This window comes from Aquila chrysaetos, chromosome 11, assembly GCF_900496995.4.
Source record: "Aquila chrysaetos chrysaetos chromosome 11, bAquChr1.4, whole genome shotgun sequence".
NCBI classification, from domain to species: Eukaryota; Metazoa; Chordata; class Aves; order Accipitriformes; family Accipitridae; genus Aquila; species Aquila chrysaetos.
The window spans coordinates 12,182,127-12,202,444 of NC_044014.1; the positions used below are offsets into that span (position 1 = coordinate 12,182,127).

The 20,318-nt window shown below is 40.5% G+C and overlaps 1 protein-coding gene across 9 annotated transcripts in view; it reads right to left on the reverse strand.

Moving 5' to 3' along the window:
• Positions 1–20,318, reverse strand: part of ADD3 (adducin 3) — a 102,621-nt gene that overhangs the window by 14,142 nt on the left and 68,161 nt on the right. For 7 of the 9 annotated variants that reach the window (XM_030030122.2, XM_030030126.2, XM_030030121.2 and 4 more), the window contains 2 exons: positions 13,981–14,204; positions 529–667 (listed from right to left, as the gene is read on the reverse strand). In XM_030030122.2, coding sequence (XP_029885982.1) covers positions 529–667; positions 13,981–14,175 — 334 coding nt within the window. In that variant the 5' untranslated portion in view covers positions 14,176–14,204. Of the gene's footprint in view, positions 1–528; positions 668–7,098; positions 7,231–13,980; positions 14,205–18,764; positions 19,058–20,318 lie in introns of those variants that run through there. The other 2 variants (XM_030030124.2, XM_030030127.2) reach the window with 2 other exon arrangements.

A 20,318-nucleotide genomic window follows, 5' to 3' on the forward strand; every position in this document is an offset into this window, starting at 1 on the left:
AAGAAGAACTTGGGTGTTAACTAGAAGATCCTAGTGATATCTTTGTAACTACAGTGCATACTACAAGCTGTTTTTAACTGTGGGAGCTGTTTGTGTAACGATTCAGTTTGCTAGGCTATTCTCCCCCCTCATTATTTTTTTTTTTTAATAGCAACTTATATGCAAAAGTAGAAAAATAAACAATCTAAATGGTTACATATTTCACATCTCAGTTTATGCTCATGTTAAACTGCTGATAGTAATGGGGCACAGCATTTTGCTCCCTATCTCATTTAAACTTCTATTAGCAAATTCTAGAATAACTGAGTGTGAGGACTCCAAACATTTTGGATATCATCATACAAATCAAAGAATTTGAAAGAAGCCTAAAAAGGAAAGTTAAGGCCACCATCTGTAGTAATTCACAGCTTAAGCAAGCTCTGACAGAACTTCATTCAAAGAAAGAGGAGATCCCACCATTGCTAAGCCGTGGTGACGATAAAAAACACAGATGAGGAAAAAGTGCAATTATATGTATAATTTACTTACTGAGTGAAGATGAGGAAAAACCTGCAAAAGAGCTTGCTGTAATGTATTCAGCAATCTGCTGTAACGCAAGCAGTCCAGTGGGGTTATTGCCCTTCTTCATCTGTTCTTGAATAAGGCATTCCAGATCTTCTCTAAAAGCCTGCAGAAACATTTGAGAATCATCAAGGAAACCTGGCTTTGATAGAAATAAGATTATTATAGGTGGGGCTGGTAGCTTTGCCTGTTATTAATGTTACATGAAACTTCCCCTTAGACCTTGTTTTTAGCTGCTTATAACTTTGCCAAACTTTAACCATCTGGCCTAAACTTTGTATGCTAAGTATTGGCAATCTGGGGGACGGAGGAAGGCGTTTGGTCAGAGGGTTAACTATTTCCCATAACAAGATAAGATAAAATGCATTTTTGTAAATGATAACAAAACCCATTTTTATCAATAATTAAAGAGTCCTCCATATTTTGGAAGAGGTACTTGAAATTCGATCAGGATGTGTTGCTTTTAGTGCTGGTTATTTTTTAATTCTGTAATCCCTCTGAAAATGCATCCACATTTGATAAAGTTATAAACAACTGGAAAACTGGAGCTCATCCATGCTCAAGTAGCATCACAGCCATGCAAAAACTAGAAGGAACGCCAGGATGTCACCTCATCTCTATTTCTATCCTTCTCTCAAAGGGAAAAACCCTTCCCTCTTCTCCTGTATAAAATGTCCACAACCCCAAGAGATAAACTCTTGCAGAATATATCACGAAAAAGGTTTTCACGGTATCAAATTTAATACACTATACACTGTGGATGATGTGTGTTCCTTCTAGATGATAGACAGGTTAACCACTATCCACAACAAATGCCCATCCTAGGACTACTTCAGTTCTGACATTTCTAGATTAAGTAAATTCTATTCCTTTAAACTTTCCTTGTAGGTTGTATTTTCTAAACCTCTCATTATTTCTTGGCAGCATCTTCCAGCTTTTGTCTGAACCAGCAGTATGCAAAGCTGCACACAACATGAGCTGAGGTGTATTGCGAATGCTCTTGCTGGTTCATTCCAGAAAGACATTTGGTGTCTCTACCACGCAGCTGACTCCTATTATAACTCCAGGCTATTCCCTGCATGTAATTGGTCCTTTCAGTTTGCCTTCCTTAGCAGAGTACTTGCTCTCAATTTAAAAAGAAAATAGTTCTGTACGACAAATGTAATTCCTTCACTGAATTTTAATTCAGTCCTCCAAAACACCCACTTTCTTGGGTAAAATCCACCAATCTCACGACATAGTCTGTTCATCAACAGGTTTTGACTCTAAAAAAGAGAGTGCTACCAGACCCCCAAAAAACATCCTCAAGACTCTACTTGATACGGCCTCTCAGTTGGACAGCTGAGTATCCACAACTACACTTTAATTTCTAAGTTTTCAGACACCTGTGCTCTTCCTTGGAGTAATTTTGTCAGGATCATGTGTGCCTAAGACTTGCCAGATTTCCACAAGTAAAGCCTCTAAAAATTCACATGGACTGACTATGCAGTAATCTGTTACACGGATCTCTCCATGTAGACCAGACTACGCACACAGCATCCCTCAAACAGCTGGACAACCTCTTCCTAGCCTGAAGATACACAGGCAAAGTCAGATTCTTCTCTTTAGCGGCTGCTGTAGGTAAGATCTATGCAGCAGGGGAAGGGAGCAGATGGAGAAAAGAAAAGAAGAAGCAGGGAATCGAGTGAGGAAAGGAACCTAACTGGGACTGGGAGAAAAGAAGTGGAGGTATGGGAGGTGCATCAGCACTGGGAGCCTGTAAGGGAAACTAATGGGAGGCAATCATGGGAGGTAATTGCCAGAAAGGCAAACAAGGATTTGTGGGAAACAGCAAGTGGTTGGAGCAAACATCCTGACTTTTATTCCTCAATCTACCAGCAGACAACTGTGAAACCTACTCGCTTCATTCTGATTCAGCTCTGAGGATGGCTATCATCATCATGACTCCGTGTGTTCCAATGGCAATGTGGCTGCCACCCTTACTGACAAAGTAACGAGCACTGTCCCCAGCCTGGAACCCGATTGTGGCCGCAAGCCCAGAGTGCTAGAAGTCAGACATGCAGAGGATGTTTCTTTGCTCCTCTTGCACACAGAAATTAATCTTTACCACAGTCATCTTGTCCCCATGCCTCATTTGGCACACAGTGGCTAGTTCTCACTAGAAAATAAATTCAGTATTTTTTTCCTCTTATCATGGCTCAGAACGTGGCCCTGTGCCTTTTTTGCATGCTACTCATACTGTGTTGAGATGACAATTATTATCTATCTGACAAGATTTTCTCTGGGCAGATAATTGCTGTAAATCCAAGTGCTTCACAAGCATTAACTCACTAATCCCCGAAACATGCCTTTAAGGTGCAGCAGGGCCCTGTCATCGTTTCCACAGAATACCAGCAAGGAGGTCAAGGTCAGATGCTTCCACCAGTTTGGAAGCAGTTTCCACCAGTTTCTGGGCCTCCCTTCATTCTCAGAGGCCCAGAGCCCCATTTGCAGAGCACTGGGTGGTAAGTAGCTTCTTACATACTCAAAGCACAACTATCAGTGAAAACTCAAGTGCAGCACTGAGTGTTTAATGTGTGGCCGTACCTCAGGGTAACAAGGGGGATACACAGAAAATCACAATCTGAAAAACCAGGAAACAGATGATTCAGCGTCACCCATGACAGCCCGGTTTAAATCCCTGAGCTTGGTTAGTACCTGAATCTCAGCATCTCTCACTACAACCAAAGTGGTTTTGAATGAAATTCAGATGTGCGTGATTTATAGAATCCCCTGTAGAAGACATAAGGATTTTTCACATAACTAGAAGAAAGCATTTTGGTGGTCAAACAGCTCACAATGCATAGAAAAAGGAGCAACCTTTATGTTCTACCAACCTGCTTGAAAGTGCAAAAAATGTAAAATAACAACAGAAATACTTCCTTGGCCCTTTGCACATCCCTCACATTACAGAAGGCTTTCCCCACCCCAAATAAAAAGACCCAAACCACATAAAACAGACTTTCAAGCACCAGCCATCCCAGCGCCAGCTCGCTTTTCTGCTAATGGTTCACCATGAGGCTATGCTTTTATGGCACTTTCTCCTTCTATTACTGTGATCTATTAAGATTGCAGAGACGACTGGCCATATATTTCATCAACAAGCTATACTAACATTTATTTTCAAATTCTGTCATCCCAAGATATTCGGTTACTTCTCAAATATTCCTGAAAGAGGCCCCCTGCAAGAAAGGTCTGCCATTTCACACTCTGCAAGGCTGAAATGCTCTTTCACTCTTGTTTACAACATGTATATAAGGAAACTGTGCATCTGTAGTCTCCCAGGGGCCATGTGGAAGACAGAATTCACGACATTCATGGAAGTATTTGCTTGGGAGGAGATGGAGAAAAACAGTTATCTGTATTACATTAAATCACTCTCACTTCAATTCAACAAGGACTATAAAAAGGATCTGCAAAAACATTTGCAGTAAGCTCTTGTTAGTCATATTCAGACTATTTTTTTTTAAACCTCTATGAGTAATGTTACTTCTATAGTAGAAAAAAGGTAATGTATTTCAGGCAATTTTTGACAGAAAGATTTTTTTGGTTTATTTCTTATTGTATTTTTAATTCTTCTGCTTTCTGATCATGCTATTTTCATTCTTCTGAGCTTAGTTTTGCTCTCTGATGCTAACAGTAGTGTACTATACACTTGCTGAGGTTACTACAAATGAGGATTTAGTGTTGTATCAACAATTTTGTTAAACCAAACAAGCAGCTTTCCTTAAAAATAATTTTAGAAATAACAGAAGATAGGTAAGAGCCAGGGCAAGTATCAGATATGGAGGTTTGGGACAGGCTGTAAAACAGAGATGAGGATATGGATGAAGTGCATGAAATAAAGTATGCAATTTATCTGTACGCCAGTGCGCAACAATGTTTTCTAGCAGACTGCAGCCTTCAGTGTGTCACACGCATGACTCACACACATTCCTCCATGAATATTTATGAATATTTCAATACCTTTCATTCACTGCTACAGACCTTTAAAACTCAGATCTCTATGTCCTTAGATAACCATCCCACATGTGTTAACACAACCTTCCTCTGTTTCTGATAATTCCTGATGGGCTCATATGAAGGGCATCAAATTCTCCTAGACAACAATTTACCTTAAATATTAGCAATTAAATGAATGATATTTATTGGAGCTTTCACTGTACAGCACTGATTTCTGTAAAATCACTACAATGCAGGGCTCCAATTTTGGGATCTGACCCATTCAGCAGCAGGAATCTGCTTCTGAAAACCTAACTGCAGCCTGGAGACCAAGCAGTTTGGTTTTGCTTTAATTCATGAGACTTTATATATATATATGGCATTACACCGCAACTGCCCACAAGTGACCAAGTAAAAGTCAGGCTTGAGAGAGATGTTTTCAAAAAGACGACAAACACTCTGACACAAAGCAGAAATTTTTCAAGCGGAAAGGTCACTAGTAACTTCAGAAGTAGTATTCAACAAGAAAATGCTGACAAAGGAAAAAGTGTACTGTCAGATGAATGAAAAATTATTCAGCTGTATGCTCAGCATTGCTCAATAAAAAGAAAGTTTCAGCTCTGGGATTTAAATAGCTCTTTGGGTACATGTGGGTTTTTTTCGTTTGTTTTAAAACACTAGAACTTTAGACATAAGATGATACAATAAGAGCACTGACTTTTTACAGTGGGGTACCAAGTCCCAAAGCGAGAAGCACAGAACCTCATGGCTGCCCATACCGCCTGTCAACACAGCTGCACCACTTCTGGACTCAGCCAACCTGCCTGTGGCTGCACCAGTGCTACAGCAAGGCCGCTGCCTGGATAACCCACCCCGCCATAGCTGAGAATCGTTTCCTGCTTGCACAAGCATCCTTCTGCCTGCAGTGAGCTCACCTGCCCGGCTCAGCAGTATCCCCCCTTGTTTTTGCTGGAACAGCACCTCAAGCATCCTGCTGAAAGTTTTCATAGAAAACAGCCTGTGGTACGAAAACCGGGCCCATGACAGCTATTGGAAATGAGGTAAAGCAACGTTTCAGATAAGATGCGCAACTAGGAGCAGAGCTTTTACTCACCTTGCAGCAGAGAGGCACCTAAGCGAATAGCCTGACCTCACAGGCTGCAAACTCCCCTTCCACAACTGCCAGTTGAGGCTGTTCTCTTCAAAACTGCAGTGAGCTGAACTACACTAAGTTACACCCGAGGAAAACATAGCTTTGCATTTACACCATGAACCAAAGCATCCCCTTGCACAGCCAAGCCTGCCAGCTGCTGACCTGACTGCCCTGAGCTGGTGATGCCTGGCTGCTGTGCTATCTCACCCGCCTTCTAAATGCCACTCCACTACCTTGCACTGAGATATGAATTTCCCCACAACTCACCAGTAAAAATATACAGGGCAGCTCAGCCTGTTCCTAAAACCCTTTCTAGAACTCAATTGTTTCTAAACTTCCTAACTGTTTCTAAAACTCCAGCCAGCTCTTTTACACCAGCTTAGACAGCCTTACATGGTACTGCAGCCTGCAGAACAGATACAGCTTTTCTTGATAGAGTCATTAGTTGCATGATTAGGTCAAGGCCTTTCTAATATCATAAAATTACTTCTCCAGAAATATTTGCAATCATCTTCCAAATACACATCATAAACTCAAGCAGTTTAGATGCAAAAATCTCTCACCTTAGACCTGCAAGGGCTCTCAAACTCAAGAGTGGAGTTACCAGCCTCAGTTCTGACTTGTTTACTTTCATTTTCTTTCAGGACAGTCTAAGTGTGAGCTGACAGTGTAAAATGGGGCTTTAAAGAATCAAAGCAACATTTGCATGTAGCAGTTGACAACTGGTATCTTTCAGTCAACATAAGCAGAAAAACTAGAATAACCAACTTGCTAGAATAACCTATTTTACATGTATACACATCTATATATAGCACAGAATAATAATGTTGCTAGAAAATTTTAGTATTAATCTCTTCATCTTTGTAGGCAGCTCTCTGAGGATGTTATGAAGTAAGCAGGCTCCTAAGTATTTTCACTATCTTTCTATGCTGTTTCCTGTTTGTTGACCATTGATTTCTCCATGTAGTCCTTATCCACCCAAAAGAAGTAGAAATAAAATCATAAGAAAAAAAATTTCCTTGTAAGCAGAGAAAACAATGGTATACAGGTCATCTACAAATACTCCACACCATCGCTTACTTAATTACACTCCACACTGAAAATACTCCACACTTCCTTAATTACAGTAAAGTCCAAACAGTTTGATGTCAGTTTCCAGGAAAGTGGCTAGAAAAGATGTGAGGTCCCTACATTTAATAGCAGCACTGCTGTTAGCCTAAAAGCTGCAGAATAATACAACAAACCCCTTCACCCATTTTCACTTTTGCCCATTTTTGATCAGTGTTTGTATGTCTTGAATCCATTTTTAAAAAAGGTCTAATTCAACCTATCTACATATAAATGCACCCACGCACCGTCTCTAAGCCAAATCACCACCACTGAAGAAAAGTTTCAAAACTTAACTGGTATTTTGTTCTTGAGAGCGAAGAGACCTTAATTTTAAGTCCTGTGCTGTAAACGCAGCTGCCCGCGAAGAGGAAGACCTTCACCAAAACAGCCAATATGGCTTCGTAACAGGCTGTTTCAAGACTGGAGTTTAGATACAAACAACCCATACCCTAAGTGGAAAAGGGTGGAGCTGGCCACAAAAAAACCGCCAGTGAGTTAAGGCTGGCGGGGAGAAGATAAGAGTCACAAAAAGTGTTTGTTAACACCATGAAAAAAAAAAAACCCAAAACAGGGGAGTGGGGAAACTTCTTTGTCAAGATGGAAAGAAACACGCTCAGTAATAAATATGGGGAATTAGATAAAGTTATAATAATCTATTCACTTGCAGTATCTGGGCTGGATTCAGCGACTCAATCAGCAGCAAGTCAGTCCCCATACAGAGCTCAGACTGCGCCGGTTTTTCTGGCTCGTCTAACCTGGTGCACACTAGCTTCCCTTCCTGAGCTGAAGCGGCGTGTTTTCTCTTGCGATAAGCAGCCTAGAGATAGTCTACGATTAAAGCAAAACCTGAAGCGCTAAACTCCTTTGCAAAGCCCATCTTCAGCACACCCAGCTTCCAAAGTCCCAGCACCAGCAATCTCCACACTCACACACCTGCTGCCATGAATGGGGGTTCTGGGTCTCTCCCTCGTGTTTTCTCATGGAGTAAAGCCACACTATGCATCTTGCTAGATGGAATATAACTGCTGAAACTTAAAACGCTAGAAGAAATCAAATTTCAGCTTGTCAGGGGTCTTACGCATTTCTGAGCATAATTAACTGTTTTTTCAGTAAGCACAGGAGTAGGGAGGGCAGGAGCACACATGGTGGTGAGGCACCACGACAGATGACGGGCAGAGCTCTTGCAGGGCTTTCTGGATGCACGTGCTCCTGCAGCCAGGGAGGAAAGTCATCAGTCACGACCTTCCAGGATTTTCCAGGGACTGTTAAGAACATGTACTAAACCAAAGGATTATTTAACAGCCAACAACAACAAAAAAAAAGGACTTACAAATGAATACCGCTAAGTAGTCCTTTTAATTGTTTTTCATTACTTCTACTGCAATGGAAACCCCTCTTCCTGCTCTCACCAGACCAATTTGATGCCTTTATTGGACAGAATTTACATGATTAGTGAATGAAAGAAAAACGGTGGGTTTTGTTACAATGCACGTTATTTTATATCTCCTTATCACCTACCTAGGGAATTAATTCAGATCAGTGTTATTTACAGTTAACTTCAAATTTATAGGACCATAGGAACGTCATCAGGCAAAGGAAGATGGATCTGATTGTTTAATGATATGAATAATCTAAAGAATATGGCGCCAAAAGTACAACAGGATCTGCAGACATGCCCCAAGACAACAAAAACCCAAACCCAAGCAGCAACAACCAGCAGGAAGATTAGAAATAGGGGGAGGTGGGGGGTGGAATCAATTTGGAAACTGTTGGCATTTATATCTAATGAAAACCACAGTTCAAACTGAATGGAAAGCAGCAATATGGAAATAAGAGAGGAATGAAAGGTAACTCATTTTTAGTGTAAGGAAGCAGGGAAAAACTCACAATTGCACTTGTGGTGCAGGACATGGGCATGAATTGACCGTGCACTATCACAGCTATAGAAATGGAAGATAGGCAATAGGATTGCTTGGTTTCTCATAGAGATGTAGTGGATGGCCTTGATTTAAGACAGCATTACGCTGAGCACAAATTCCCCCTCACTTAAAATGCTGAACTTGCCTGGCCCCCCAGTCTGCCCTGGGCTCAGGAGGATATTGTCACGGCTCAGAGGGGATCTGAAAGGGACATTTTGTGGCATGTCTTAAATGATGTGCCAAGCTGAGCTTATCTCCCCTGGTGAACAAAATGCTGCACTGGTCGTATGATGAAAGCATGCAATTAAATGAGCTATTCCCCAGCAGGAAGTCAGGAAGATGTCAGAGAAGACCGAAGCCAGAGGAGAGAGCTGCAATGTGAGAGGCCTGCCCAGCAAGGAGGTCCCCAGGGTATGTAGACTAAGATTGTGAACTCCTCAGGGCCAAAGGGTGACTCTCCTGAAGGAGCTGAAAGGCTTTTGAACTTGTGAGGAAAGAGCAGTAGAAGCTGAAATCTGTGAGGAACTGAAAGGACTTTGATATTTTAAGAAAATAAATTGCCCTAAAAGGGAGTGGTGTTGCAAAAATACTGCACGGTCACTCAATACAAAATAAAGTAAGCTAGACAACTGCAAAAGCTGGGGAAAAACATAAATCAAACCATCCTTCATCTCGATCCTGATGGTTTGAAAATAACATAGATAACATAGTCAGAAAAAAGATGCAAGAGTGGGTGGGTTTGCTTGTTTTTGAGGAGAAAAATCTGCCTGCATACTAAGACAGACCTCTGAATAGATGAGTTGCTAAGCTGGACTGTTATCTCCCCACTTTCCTGGGCAACACCAGCTGGCGTGGGAGGCAGGGGTGTGTGTGCATATACAAGGCAGGAAGGAAGAAAGGCACAGGAGAGAAGTACATTTTTAACCTCAGCATAAAAAAATGCCTGATTTTGCAATCCGGATGGCTAGACCTGAACTAGTGCTCTCGTGTAATGGCAGCACCGAGCCAGAATCGCCCCAAACACCCTGCAGAGCCATGATGGATTGGTAAGCGCTCTCTACATCCAACATGAAATTAAAGCAATGCATGGTGAGATCCTGCCAGCAAATTGCTCAACTTAAAACCAAACGAGCTCCAAATAACTGTGTTTCGTATGTAAAAACAGCAAGTGCACATTTAATGGGTCTTGACAAGCCACAAGAAACTTTCACTGGTAAATTCAAAACATAAACCGGGCATTTAAATTCCAATAACTGGGCATTTTTATGTTTACATATTTCAGCTGTTCAACTCATCACTTTATACACAAATTTGACTACTCCAACTTTTTCTTACATCAGTAAAAATAATGAAATATATCTCATGTAACAGTACATCTTATTTATAAGAATGCATCCTCTCCCATTTCCACTCTGAACTGTAGCTTTTCTTCAAATACAGTGATACAAACTGGATGTAAGGTACTCCTCGATGCAGTTTAAGCAGTGATCGTAATTTCCTGTCAGGTTAAACACACAGTCCTGTTAGCTAAGGCCTGTAGTTAGATTTCCTGCTGGTTAGATAATTGTTTCACATGATCTCACTTCAGTGGAACCAGTGTGGCATTGCTGCCTGCCTGCAGAAACACCCAACACCTTCCTTGGCCACTCCAGAAGGGCTGCAAGGAGTTTCTCCCTTCTATATGTTCATGCAGCTCCTCAATGCTGAACTGACTGTTCAGTCTTCACACACCATAACTGCGCAACCATTGCCCCCCTCCTTTTTTTTTTTTTCCTTAAAAGTGTTTTCAAAGCTTCTGGTTGCCATGGTGAGGGCACCAGAGAAATGCCAGAAGGAAATGAAGGCCAGGAGGACTTGTACACCATAACTGAAATAAGGGTTTTGACGATACAGCCAACAAGTGTTCACTCTTTGAAAGAGATAGTTACTCTGTGTAACAAGCAATATATTATTGTTTAGCATATAAAGAGACAAAACTGTTTCTAATTTCAGAGTTAAGCTGGAAAATCTAAAAAACCCCCAAAAAACCCCACAACCCCATCTTTCCAAATTTTGGATGTACTTTAGGTCAAGTATCTCAGACACCATGTAAAGCAATAAAATTAATCCACTGCATAGACGTAGTACCTTTCCTTTAAAAATGACGACACAGTACGTGAACCTTTTCAATGTGCAGACATTACTGAAATAAACTTAAATGGCTTTATCTTAAAGAGTGGCCACCAGTACCTCTGGATACTATCAGGCTGCTCAGACCCAGCTGATCTTACTTTGTTTCCACCTTTCTAACAGACACAGAACAACAAAGGCACCAGTGCTATCAGGTTCTCCAGGCTGTCAGATGCTCACAGGTTACATGCAGCATTAAGCAAACATGTCTGAGAATTCACTGATAACGTCAGGACATTTTTCATGGGCAGCAGTCATAAAACTCCTATAATTTGTTTAAGACTTATTATGAACAGACTCTAAGACATTAGCAAACATCGGAGGTAATGGGAATAGCTTTCCAGTAGCTTTTAAATTATTTAATTTGGAAAAGGGAAATTGCACATCAGAGAGGAGTAGTCAGATTGCACATCAATATGTGCAGTAAACAGCACATCAGAGAGATGCAGCAGTTTGATGTCTGAAGATGTCTGGTCAGGGCTGTAGTCCTTACGATAACATGCACTGCACAAAATATACCATGGTTCCTGAAATATATTCTCCAATTTATTTTCTTGCTAGAGGATTTAGATTTTCCTACTTGAAAGAAAGAAAAAAAGCTTGTTAATAAAACAGATTAAATCAGTACCTAAGCTTCCTAGTGTATGACAGTGATTAACCCTTTCGTTTTACACCATAATCCTCTGCTCAGAGAAAGTGCATCTTCAAATAAGCTCATCTCAAGTCCATACATGCTTGTGTAAGAAAGGTATTATCCTTGCTACTTACACCTCATATTTACTAATACTTGCCAGAAGATGAGTCAATGACTATTTCTCTGATCTGAATGCATATATCTAAGACTGGGTGAAGACCAGCAAGCAAGCTCTTTAAAATGTGTCTGATAACCTCTCTTCCTCTTCTTCCTAACACCTTCAAACCATTTCTTCCTTGTTGACTGGAATAAACCAGAGAAGCAACAAAGTTCTGTGCAAACTTCTAATGCAATGTAATTCTGCAGCTATAGAACAAAAACATTGCGCACAATACTTGTTAGTTCAATCCTGAATCTGTGTTATGCAGACTAGTAACAGGAAAAATGCTTTCTGGCTCTTTTGTGACAAATATTATATTCAGGAGGAGACAAGGTAATTGTTTTCAGTCCTGACTCTCAGGAATACTATGGCACATTGCACCTGGAACCTGGAAGAAATAATGCAGTTTCTATCCCCAAATCAGTCATAAAGTTTGATGGACATTCAGTCACAGATACTGTATTAAAAATGCTTTTATTTCCTCACATGAGAAATCATAGCAGGGTTCCTCTAAATTTTCTGTATCAAGAAAAGAAACAATAAAAGGAGATATTTGAGGAGAACTAGTAGCTCAGACATCTCCTCTTTTTGCCTGATCACACACTCAGCTCCCCTGTTCCTGCTTCTCCCTGGCAGATGCCAAAAGCCAAGCAGGCAGCAGGCCCCTGGCTTATTTGGACAACTGTTCCGTTGCACAACAAAAACTTGCAACTTATTGGCAGTTCCAAACAGTCACTTTCCAAAAAGTGCTGGGCTCAGCTTCTCTTGCGGCAGGACACTAAAAGCAGCCCAGCAGCTCTTTGTGCCCTAACCTTCTGTTAAAACAGTCACCTAGACTCAGGGGTTGCTCCTCTTCATCCCCCTTCCTAAAATCTGCATGCTGATGCTGCATCTATTAAAAAAACCACAGAGGCTGCGGCAATGGTATATTTATTGCGTTTGGCAGACTTGGCAAAAGGTCCCCCAAAATGTTAAGGAAACAGTTATGCTCATCAGATTCAATACTGCCATCGAAAGGACCAAAAAATAACACACATACTAACCTAAACAAGATCTAACTTATTTTTATCTGTTAGGCTAAAGATCTAGTCCTTCCTGTGAGTCCTGGCTACTCATAATGTGAATATTTTAACAGGAAGGAGCAGACTGAGATCACATTTTACAATTGCATGTTTAACATAAAATTATCATGATTAAAGCATTATGCAATACCTCCTTAGAGTATTTTCTTTATAAAAGAGCTTGGCTACAGAACCAAGCTTGCACAAATTGACTTGAAAGTAATAAATTCCTTAGTCAACAGGTTCACATTATACTCAGAGCAACATGCAGATCCAAGAGACACTCCACAACACTTCAGCAAACAATCCTGTTATTCATGGATGACTATAATAGGGTGATTACTAACAGCTGTTTGCAATCTCATTACATATGGAAAAGCTTCAAAAAAAAAAAAATTACAGAAGCAGCACCCCAACTTACAGAGGAACTGAAGAGAGAAGAATCTGTAAAGCTTCTTAACCCCTTCCCAGTCCTGTTATCCTCATTACTTGTGTTACACCCCAATGCCCCCAAAGACTCACCCTAGCAGCCCTTAGTCCCTCCCTATGGCTTCAAAATACTCAAGGCAACAGTATTACTTTCCAATGCATTCATCAGGTTAAACCTAAAGCATACATGTATTAAAATATAAATTAAAACTAATATTAAAGTGGTTCAACAGATTTAATAGTTTTATATGTAGCCTACACAAGTACTGAACTTACACAACCAGTAGATGAGTGCTAATACGGCCAAGTATAGGTATGATCACCCGCAGGGACATGAGAAGAACACATAGTCTAGCTTTTAAACAAACTTAACCCAATTATAAATGTTAATTAAAGCATTCCTGATGCAAATGATAGGTTAATATTCAAACACAGAAAGCAGAACACCACGTAATGCCCTAATTTGTTCCTATTTGACCAGTGACTCCTTCACTCTCTTCCCGGCCCCTAAGTTTTAATTAAGTGCCCTGCAGCCAGCCAGATCTTTTTGTAATACTGCAATGAAGCAATGAAGAACATAAAAGCATCAGGAGAAAAAAAACAACACAACAAAGGCTGCTTGTTCACAGACAAAACACTATGCAAACAAAATGCTGGATAATCTGTTTGGTGACTCTGCTTAGAGGATGGTCCAGAGATATTCTAGCTAGCTGTGACGTAGATTTCGACGTCTCAAAAAGTTAATCGGGAATCTCAGAAAATAACACTCTCTTGTTCTCACCCCCCCCCTTAATCCCACTCACAGGGCTCTGCAGTATCTGAGTGACCCTCTTCCTTTGCTCCATCATATTGAAGTCCTGTCTCAGGTCAGGAGACATATTTCTCTCCCGAATATACTCTGGGTCATTCTCATTGATGCGATCAAAGTACCGCTCTTTGTGAGGCATCGTGGCTGGGGGAGGAGTAGTGATCACCACCTGACTGGCATCAGTACTCATGCTTCAACCCTGCAGATGGTAGGCTTCACCTGAAACAAATAAAAAAGAGGGAAGAATGATTAACCATTCAAAGGAGGGCATTGAAACTAACTTCCAAGTCTGGACACAAATAATGTTCTTTTTCATCTCTGCAGAACAACATCTAAAATGAAAGGAGAACAAGTAAATAATTATCATTATTAGAAAACCAAGGAAAAATTCTAGAAAAGTGTTTAAAAACCATTAATGAGTTCTGATACCGCTTAACAGTCTTTATTCAAGTTCAAATAAAAAAATCAACAGCATACAATTAAAAATTATGACATTTGAAATGACCATAATATATTTTACAACAAACTTTCCTGTATCATTTTATATTGCACTCATCACCCCCTCAAGGTTTTTATATAACTCTCCTTCCTGACATGTTCAAGGAAACACACCCAGAAGATGGGCCTCTGTTTAAAATCTGCTCAGAGCTCATCTCCCAACTCTAATGAAGACATTCCTCACATACAGCATTTCCAAAGCATCTCATAACCCCAGCTTTAAGACAAGACACTGGGCCACTGAAAGCCTGCTAGGGGATCTCTGCAGAGTACCAGCTGGTGCCTGCACTTTTAGGAGACACTCGAGACACCGAGGGAACTGCACAAAATGTATGTTGTATGTTGGGTTGCACAGGACTGAGGCTGCATCCATGGCAAATAGCTGAGTTTTAGATTTTCTCCTCTTGTGTGCAACTGTATGCAAAGATTCTCACTGAAGCTCGTTACAATAGGAAAAAAACAACAAAACCCCCCTTTCATGTCTTGGTAGAAAGCTACGCTTAAAACGTCATTAAAAAAACCTGATAAGCATTTGTAAACACAAACAGAACTGGATCAAAAGCAAAAAAGCAGACACCTGAATTTTCATACAAAGAATCAGGCTCAGAAGCACACTCGGGAACACCATTCCTCAAATAGGTACTGAAGAAGGACGTTTTCTCAGGTTTGAGGAACAAAGAGAAGCAAGATTTGTAGGAAGAGATAGTGTATTATGAAAATACATTTTAACATGCAAATATCTGCATTCAATAATATATTTAATATAAAAATATTTGCATGCAAACATATTTAGTATGTAAATAATTCACATCTTCAGAGGAAAAAAAGCCAAACATGAAGGAATGAGAGTTGTCGAGCAGTATTAAACAGTGTGGTTTGACATTACGGTATCAGTGGTTTAAAGTGTCCTTACTCCATGGCACAGTTCACCCATTCCTCGTTTGGGTCAGTACGACTACTGTTTGGGGTATTCTGCAAACAGCAAACTGACATGGAGCATCTGAGCTCCTCCAACTACAACCTCGTATATCTTCCAGACGAAACAACTAGAAGCCCTGTTAAAACCAGTTTCAGCAGCCCAAGCCCTCCTTCTGCCTGCAACAAGCCCTTTCGGTCCTTATGCTCCACCCTCGGCTGCTCAGCCACGCCATGAACCAGGCTGGCAGGAGGATGCAAATTGGTTTTCAGCCAGTTTCCCACACTGACACCCAAACGGCTTTGCTGGCACGCTGCAAGGGAGAGCGCAAGGATGAAATCCTGGGGCACTGCAGCCCTGCTACCAAATATGAAACCCCAGACAGAAAACAAGACAGATACCACCTACAGAACAGGGATAGCATTAGCAGGTAAGGTGCAAGAAAACCACATCTATGATTTTCTCATGTATTACAGATCACAATAAAATTTGGGATTGAGGTGAAATACAACTAACACCCTTCTAAAAAAACAATCACTACAGGTTGTAATTGTTTTTGTTCTTATGCCCCCCACCCCCGCCTTTTTTTTTTTGAGGGAGAAAACACATCTGGGATGCAACATTATCCAGCTGCACACACAGAGCTTCCAGGAGGTACCTGGCATGCTGAATGAATGTACCATGTACTGGGATGTATAATTCGCATCCTGGAGACAAGCTCCATGGACTCTGATGACTTTGTTTTGGAGGCTGTGGAAGCGTACTGGTGAGTTTTGCATTTGCTGCTTGGGTGCAGTACAAGTCCGTTCAGCATTTGCTGACTGACCACCAGTAAGCCCTCTACATGTGATCAATTTGGGGATGCTGGGGAGAAGATAAGGGGCTTGCTTCAAGGAAGTGAGGGTTTGGGAAAAATCTAGTAGAAGTATAAAAGGGGCTAAAGTTTTTCTGAAGAATGAACTATTGTCTTTTCCAGCTGGGAGCACTGAAGCAGAAGGATAAACCTCTTGGGACAGCATTTGGGGATATGACCACAGCTCAGCTTCCCTCTGTTCGAGTTAGAAGAGATACCCTTATAAATATTACCGTATATTAGGTCTCCGCCCCCCCCCACGACCCAAATGGCAGGGTTTAAGAAGCAAAAGAAAAAAGCATCATGAGAAGACACAAGATGATGGGCACACTCTCCAAATGCCACAACTTATGAAGAGCTTGAGACCAGACCTCTCAAGCTACACTGTTCTCCATCTGTGTTTGGGTAAATACCTCCATCTGAGTCAGAACAGACACCTTCCAGCACGTGCTGGTAACTGAAAGCAATCTAGAAATGCAGATGGCAAGAACCTTGCTTGAATTGGTGACTCCTGCTCTTCAGTTACATCTTCCCAGGAGTTGCCTTATCCAACTGTTTTTCCTAAAATGCTCCCGAATCCCGTTAACCCCAAGTGGCAAACTGTTGCTTAACTGCTGATCCACTTGGCTGGCTGCACCAACTACACGCATGTCTGAACTTCAAAAAACTTTTATAGTTATTATTGTAGGTTTACAGGGCACAATTAGTTCAAGTCCGTTACTTTACAATTCATTCTTACAGTGGCAGAAAAGCCCATTCATCTGTAAAAAGACACAAATGTGGCTGGCAATACCTAAAATCCACAAAAGAAATTTTTCTAATTGCTTTGGGACTTAATTTTTTCCCCTTTCCTTTCAGACTGGTTTGTTACCTCTAGCCATTAAGATTACAACATTAAAGTCCTTGGACTACAAAAACTCCTCCATTACTGAACATAAAATGGGTATTGGGTCCAGGTTGTTCTTATTAGGTCCAGTTCAATGCCCACTATGTTGTGCCCAGGCTGACTCTCATATAACCCCTACTATTTGACTGGAAAATTTTCAAACAAATCAGCCATTCTTTTATTATTTATTTGCATCTTGCATTGATTTTTTTTTTTTTTTTTTAAAAAGAGGATATTTGTTAAAAATGTGCTCAGCTTTTGGGGATCTAAAAATCTGTACCTCCTTCTCAGCACAGGACTGGCAATGACATAGAAGTAAGTATTTACAGAAAATCCAGATCTCAAAATCTATGAATTGTGATAGAGGATTCTGTCCCCTTCCACATTTTTGGGCAAGATTCTTTTGAATAGGGGGGAAAAAAAAAAAAAAAAAAAAAAAATCAGCTTTCCTGCAAGGCTACTTTTGGCTTCCACCCCCTTCCAGCGATGTTCATGAATTACAGAAAATGAGCTACCATCTTCCTGAGCAGTACTAGCTGATGTTTCTTATGCATGCTATATGGCATAAGTGGTTCCAGAAACTGAGGCACAGGTGGAAATGAGAGACCATATGCCCCTATAGCAACAAGACACTGTATCTAGACTGGTCAGAAAGGACAAAGATACACAGAGAAATCAAACCTAAACTGGGATCTGATTTCGATCTAGTGAGAGCCATCACTCTTACTCAGCTGAGACACATTTTAGCCCACATTTTGGCCTAACATGCATATGCTGTCATGCCAAAAGAGATTCAAAGTATACAGAAGAGCAGTTTTCCCACCTATGGTTCAACTACTCCAATGGGGGGCAAAAGAAACTAAGAAGAGCAAGTCAGCATATGTAAGTTTTTGTTATACAGAATCCCCATCTCTGCTGAAAATACTTTTAGGGACCTGTGAAACAAAGGGGCTTAAAAGCTCTTACTACAGGGTAACTTGTTAATCTCACTCTTGCTTCCTCCTGTCTAGTTATGCCCTCCTGGTTCATGCTGAACCGAACTCTGATACTGCTACAAAAGAAAACAGGTCATGTCCTCCCGTGCTTTGATGCCTTATATAGCTCATGGCTTTGGCCTCCATGTTCTGTTCTGTATTTTATGCCCGTAACTGGGCTACAGAGAGAAAGTAGAATGTTCCACCTCTGTCAGGAGGCTATACATTTCTCTGCTTAGAAGTAAGTTTTATTTAACAAAAGCTTCCAATTTATTCCAGGAACTTGGAACTGTTGATTTTAGGCTGCAACATTAAGTCCTGAGCATCCCCACCTGACACTTTGTAAAGTCCAAGTAACATGCTGTGCTGCTTTTGTTGGAATAACTGTTTTCAATGTCAAATCAGAAAAGCAGCTCAAAAATAATAACGAGGTCAGAGAAACAAGGAGTACTGAAGAAAAAAAAGAAAAAAGCAAGAGACCAGATGCAAGGAAAATTTATCTTGCCAAAGAACACCCCAGAAAGCACTGACTTGATATATCTATATACTTCATAATGTACAGAATATATGTAAAAATAAATACCACCATAAGACAGACCAACAGAAAAGCAATCAAATCATTAAATCACCTAGCAACGAATCATTAACCTACCTTTTATGCTGATTTTTTTTATGGCTGGTTTCAGACATCCTCATTTTCTCTATGCAGTACAATCCATCTGTTTGAGAGTTTCCAGCACTGCAAACCAGCAGTGCACACACTGTATCATTAACTGGTATGGCTGATTTCAGGTCCGAGCACTCAAGCTAGACTATACAGCATCTGAACATTTCTTTTTTAAGGAGCACACTGTGTTACTCTGCTCTTGCTATTTCTTGCCTGCTTGTTTTTAAGGAACAGTCTGCTCTTTCTTCCCCCCTCCAGTATCTTGTCTGCCAGGAGACTTGTTGGAAGCAAACTGGGTGTCTCTTGATCTCAGTTCCAGCCTCCCTATGAAACAGACAGGTTCCAGTCTGAATCAAAGACTTGGCTTTAGCCAACACTGTCAGCTACATAAGTAAGCTGGCAGAAAGAAGCACGCTTAAGGAATATGAGGGAATGGTTAAGAGGGACAGGAAAATACATAGGAGAATATGGACTGAGATGAGGGTCATCACTGCGATCTTTTGGCATTAGAAAGTCAACTGTTCATCCTCCCTCCTATAAATTTCAGCAATGACATATAATTGAGTAATTGCATCTGTTCTAGGGCAAAAAAAATTATTTGGATAAACACCTCAAAATTAAATTCTTTTTTTTTTTTTTTATTCTCCTGATCAGGACATCAAATACCATAAATATCTGACAATGCATCAACAGATTTTCTTTTTCTTATAATGTTGCAGCAGGTTTGGGTTTCATTTATCAGTCTCATCTTACACACTGGTAAGATGACTAAGTTGTATGTTCAGACATTAGCATTTTGTAAATGCAGTTTGTGGAACCGAAAATACTTCTGCTACACTAGATAGGTAGCATTTGTTCAAAATTATATTAACTGATTTTACTAATATACAGTGATTCTGTACACTAGCACTCAAGTCAAAGTGTCAAACTACATCCTTAAATTGACACAAGGTAGTATTTGCATTAAAAAATAAATTAGTCATACCTTCTCCCAACCCTCCCAGCCATTCAATCCTTGTCCCTGTATCACCTCTTCAGATTCATATCAGCAAATGTTTGTAAGGTCAGATGGTGGAATGGGTAGCAGAAACTACTCTTTGGTTGAGTTTAAGGTTTTGGGGTTTTTTGTTTTGTTTTGTTTGGTGGGTTTTGGTGTTTGGTTGTTGTTGTTTTTTAACTTTGGGTTTTTTTAAATTGATTTATTTTCAGCTGCATCAGTTCCCCCAGCCAGTTAACTGCATAGCTACACAAATGTTTGCTCTGAAACAAAGACAGTGATGATACGGGGGTGTCTAATACTGCTTCTTCCAGTAGCAATGCAGCCATAAACAATTTGTCAGCCCAAACTGGTTACAAATCAAATATTCTAATCCAGCACTGCGTATTTAATTTAAATCCTTCTGTTTTTAAACAGAGTAAGCTAATAAAATAATCATCATCTCCTTTCAGATGCCACATTAAAGAGACTATGTCGCAGCAGTATACATTTTTCCTAAGAAATAAGAACTTGAGTGTATTTGAACCTTGTTTTTGTGTTTG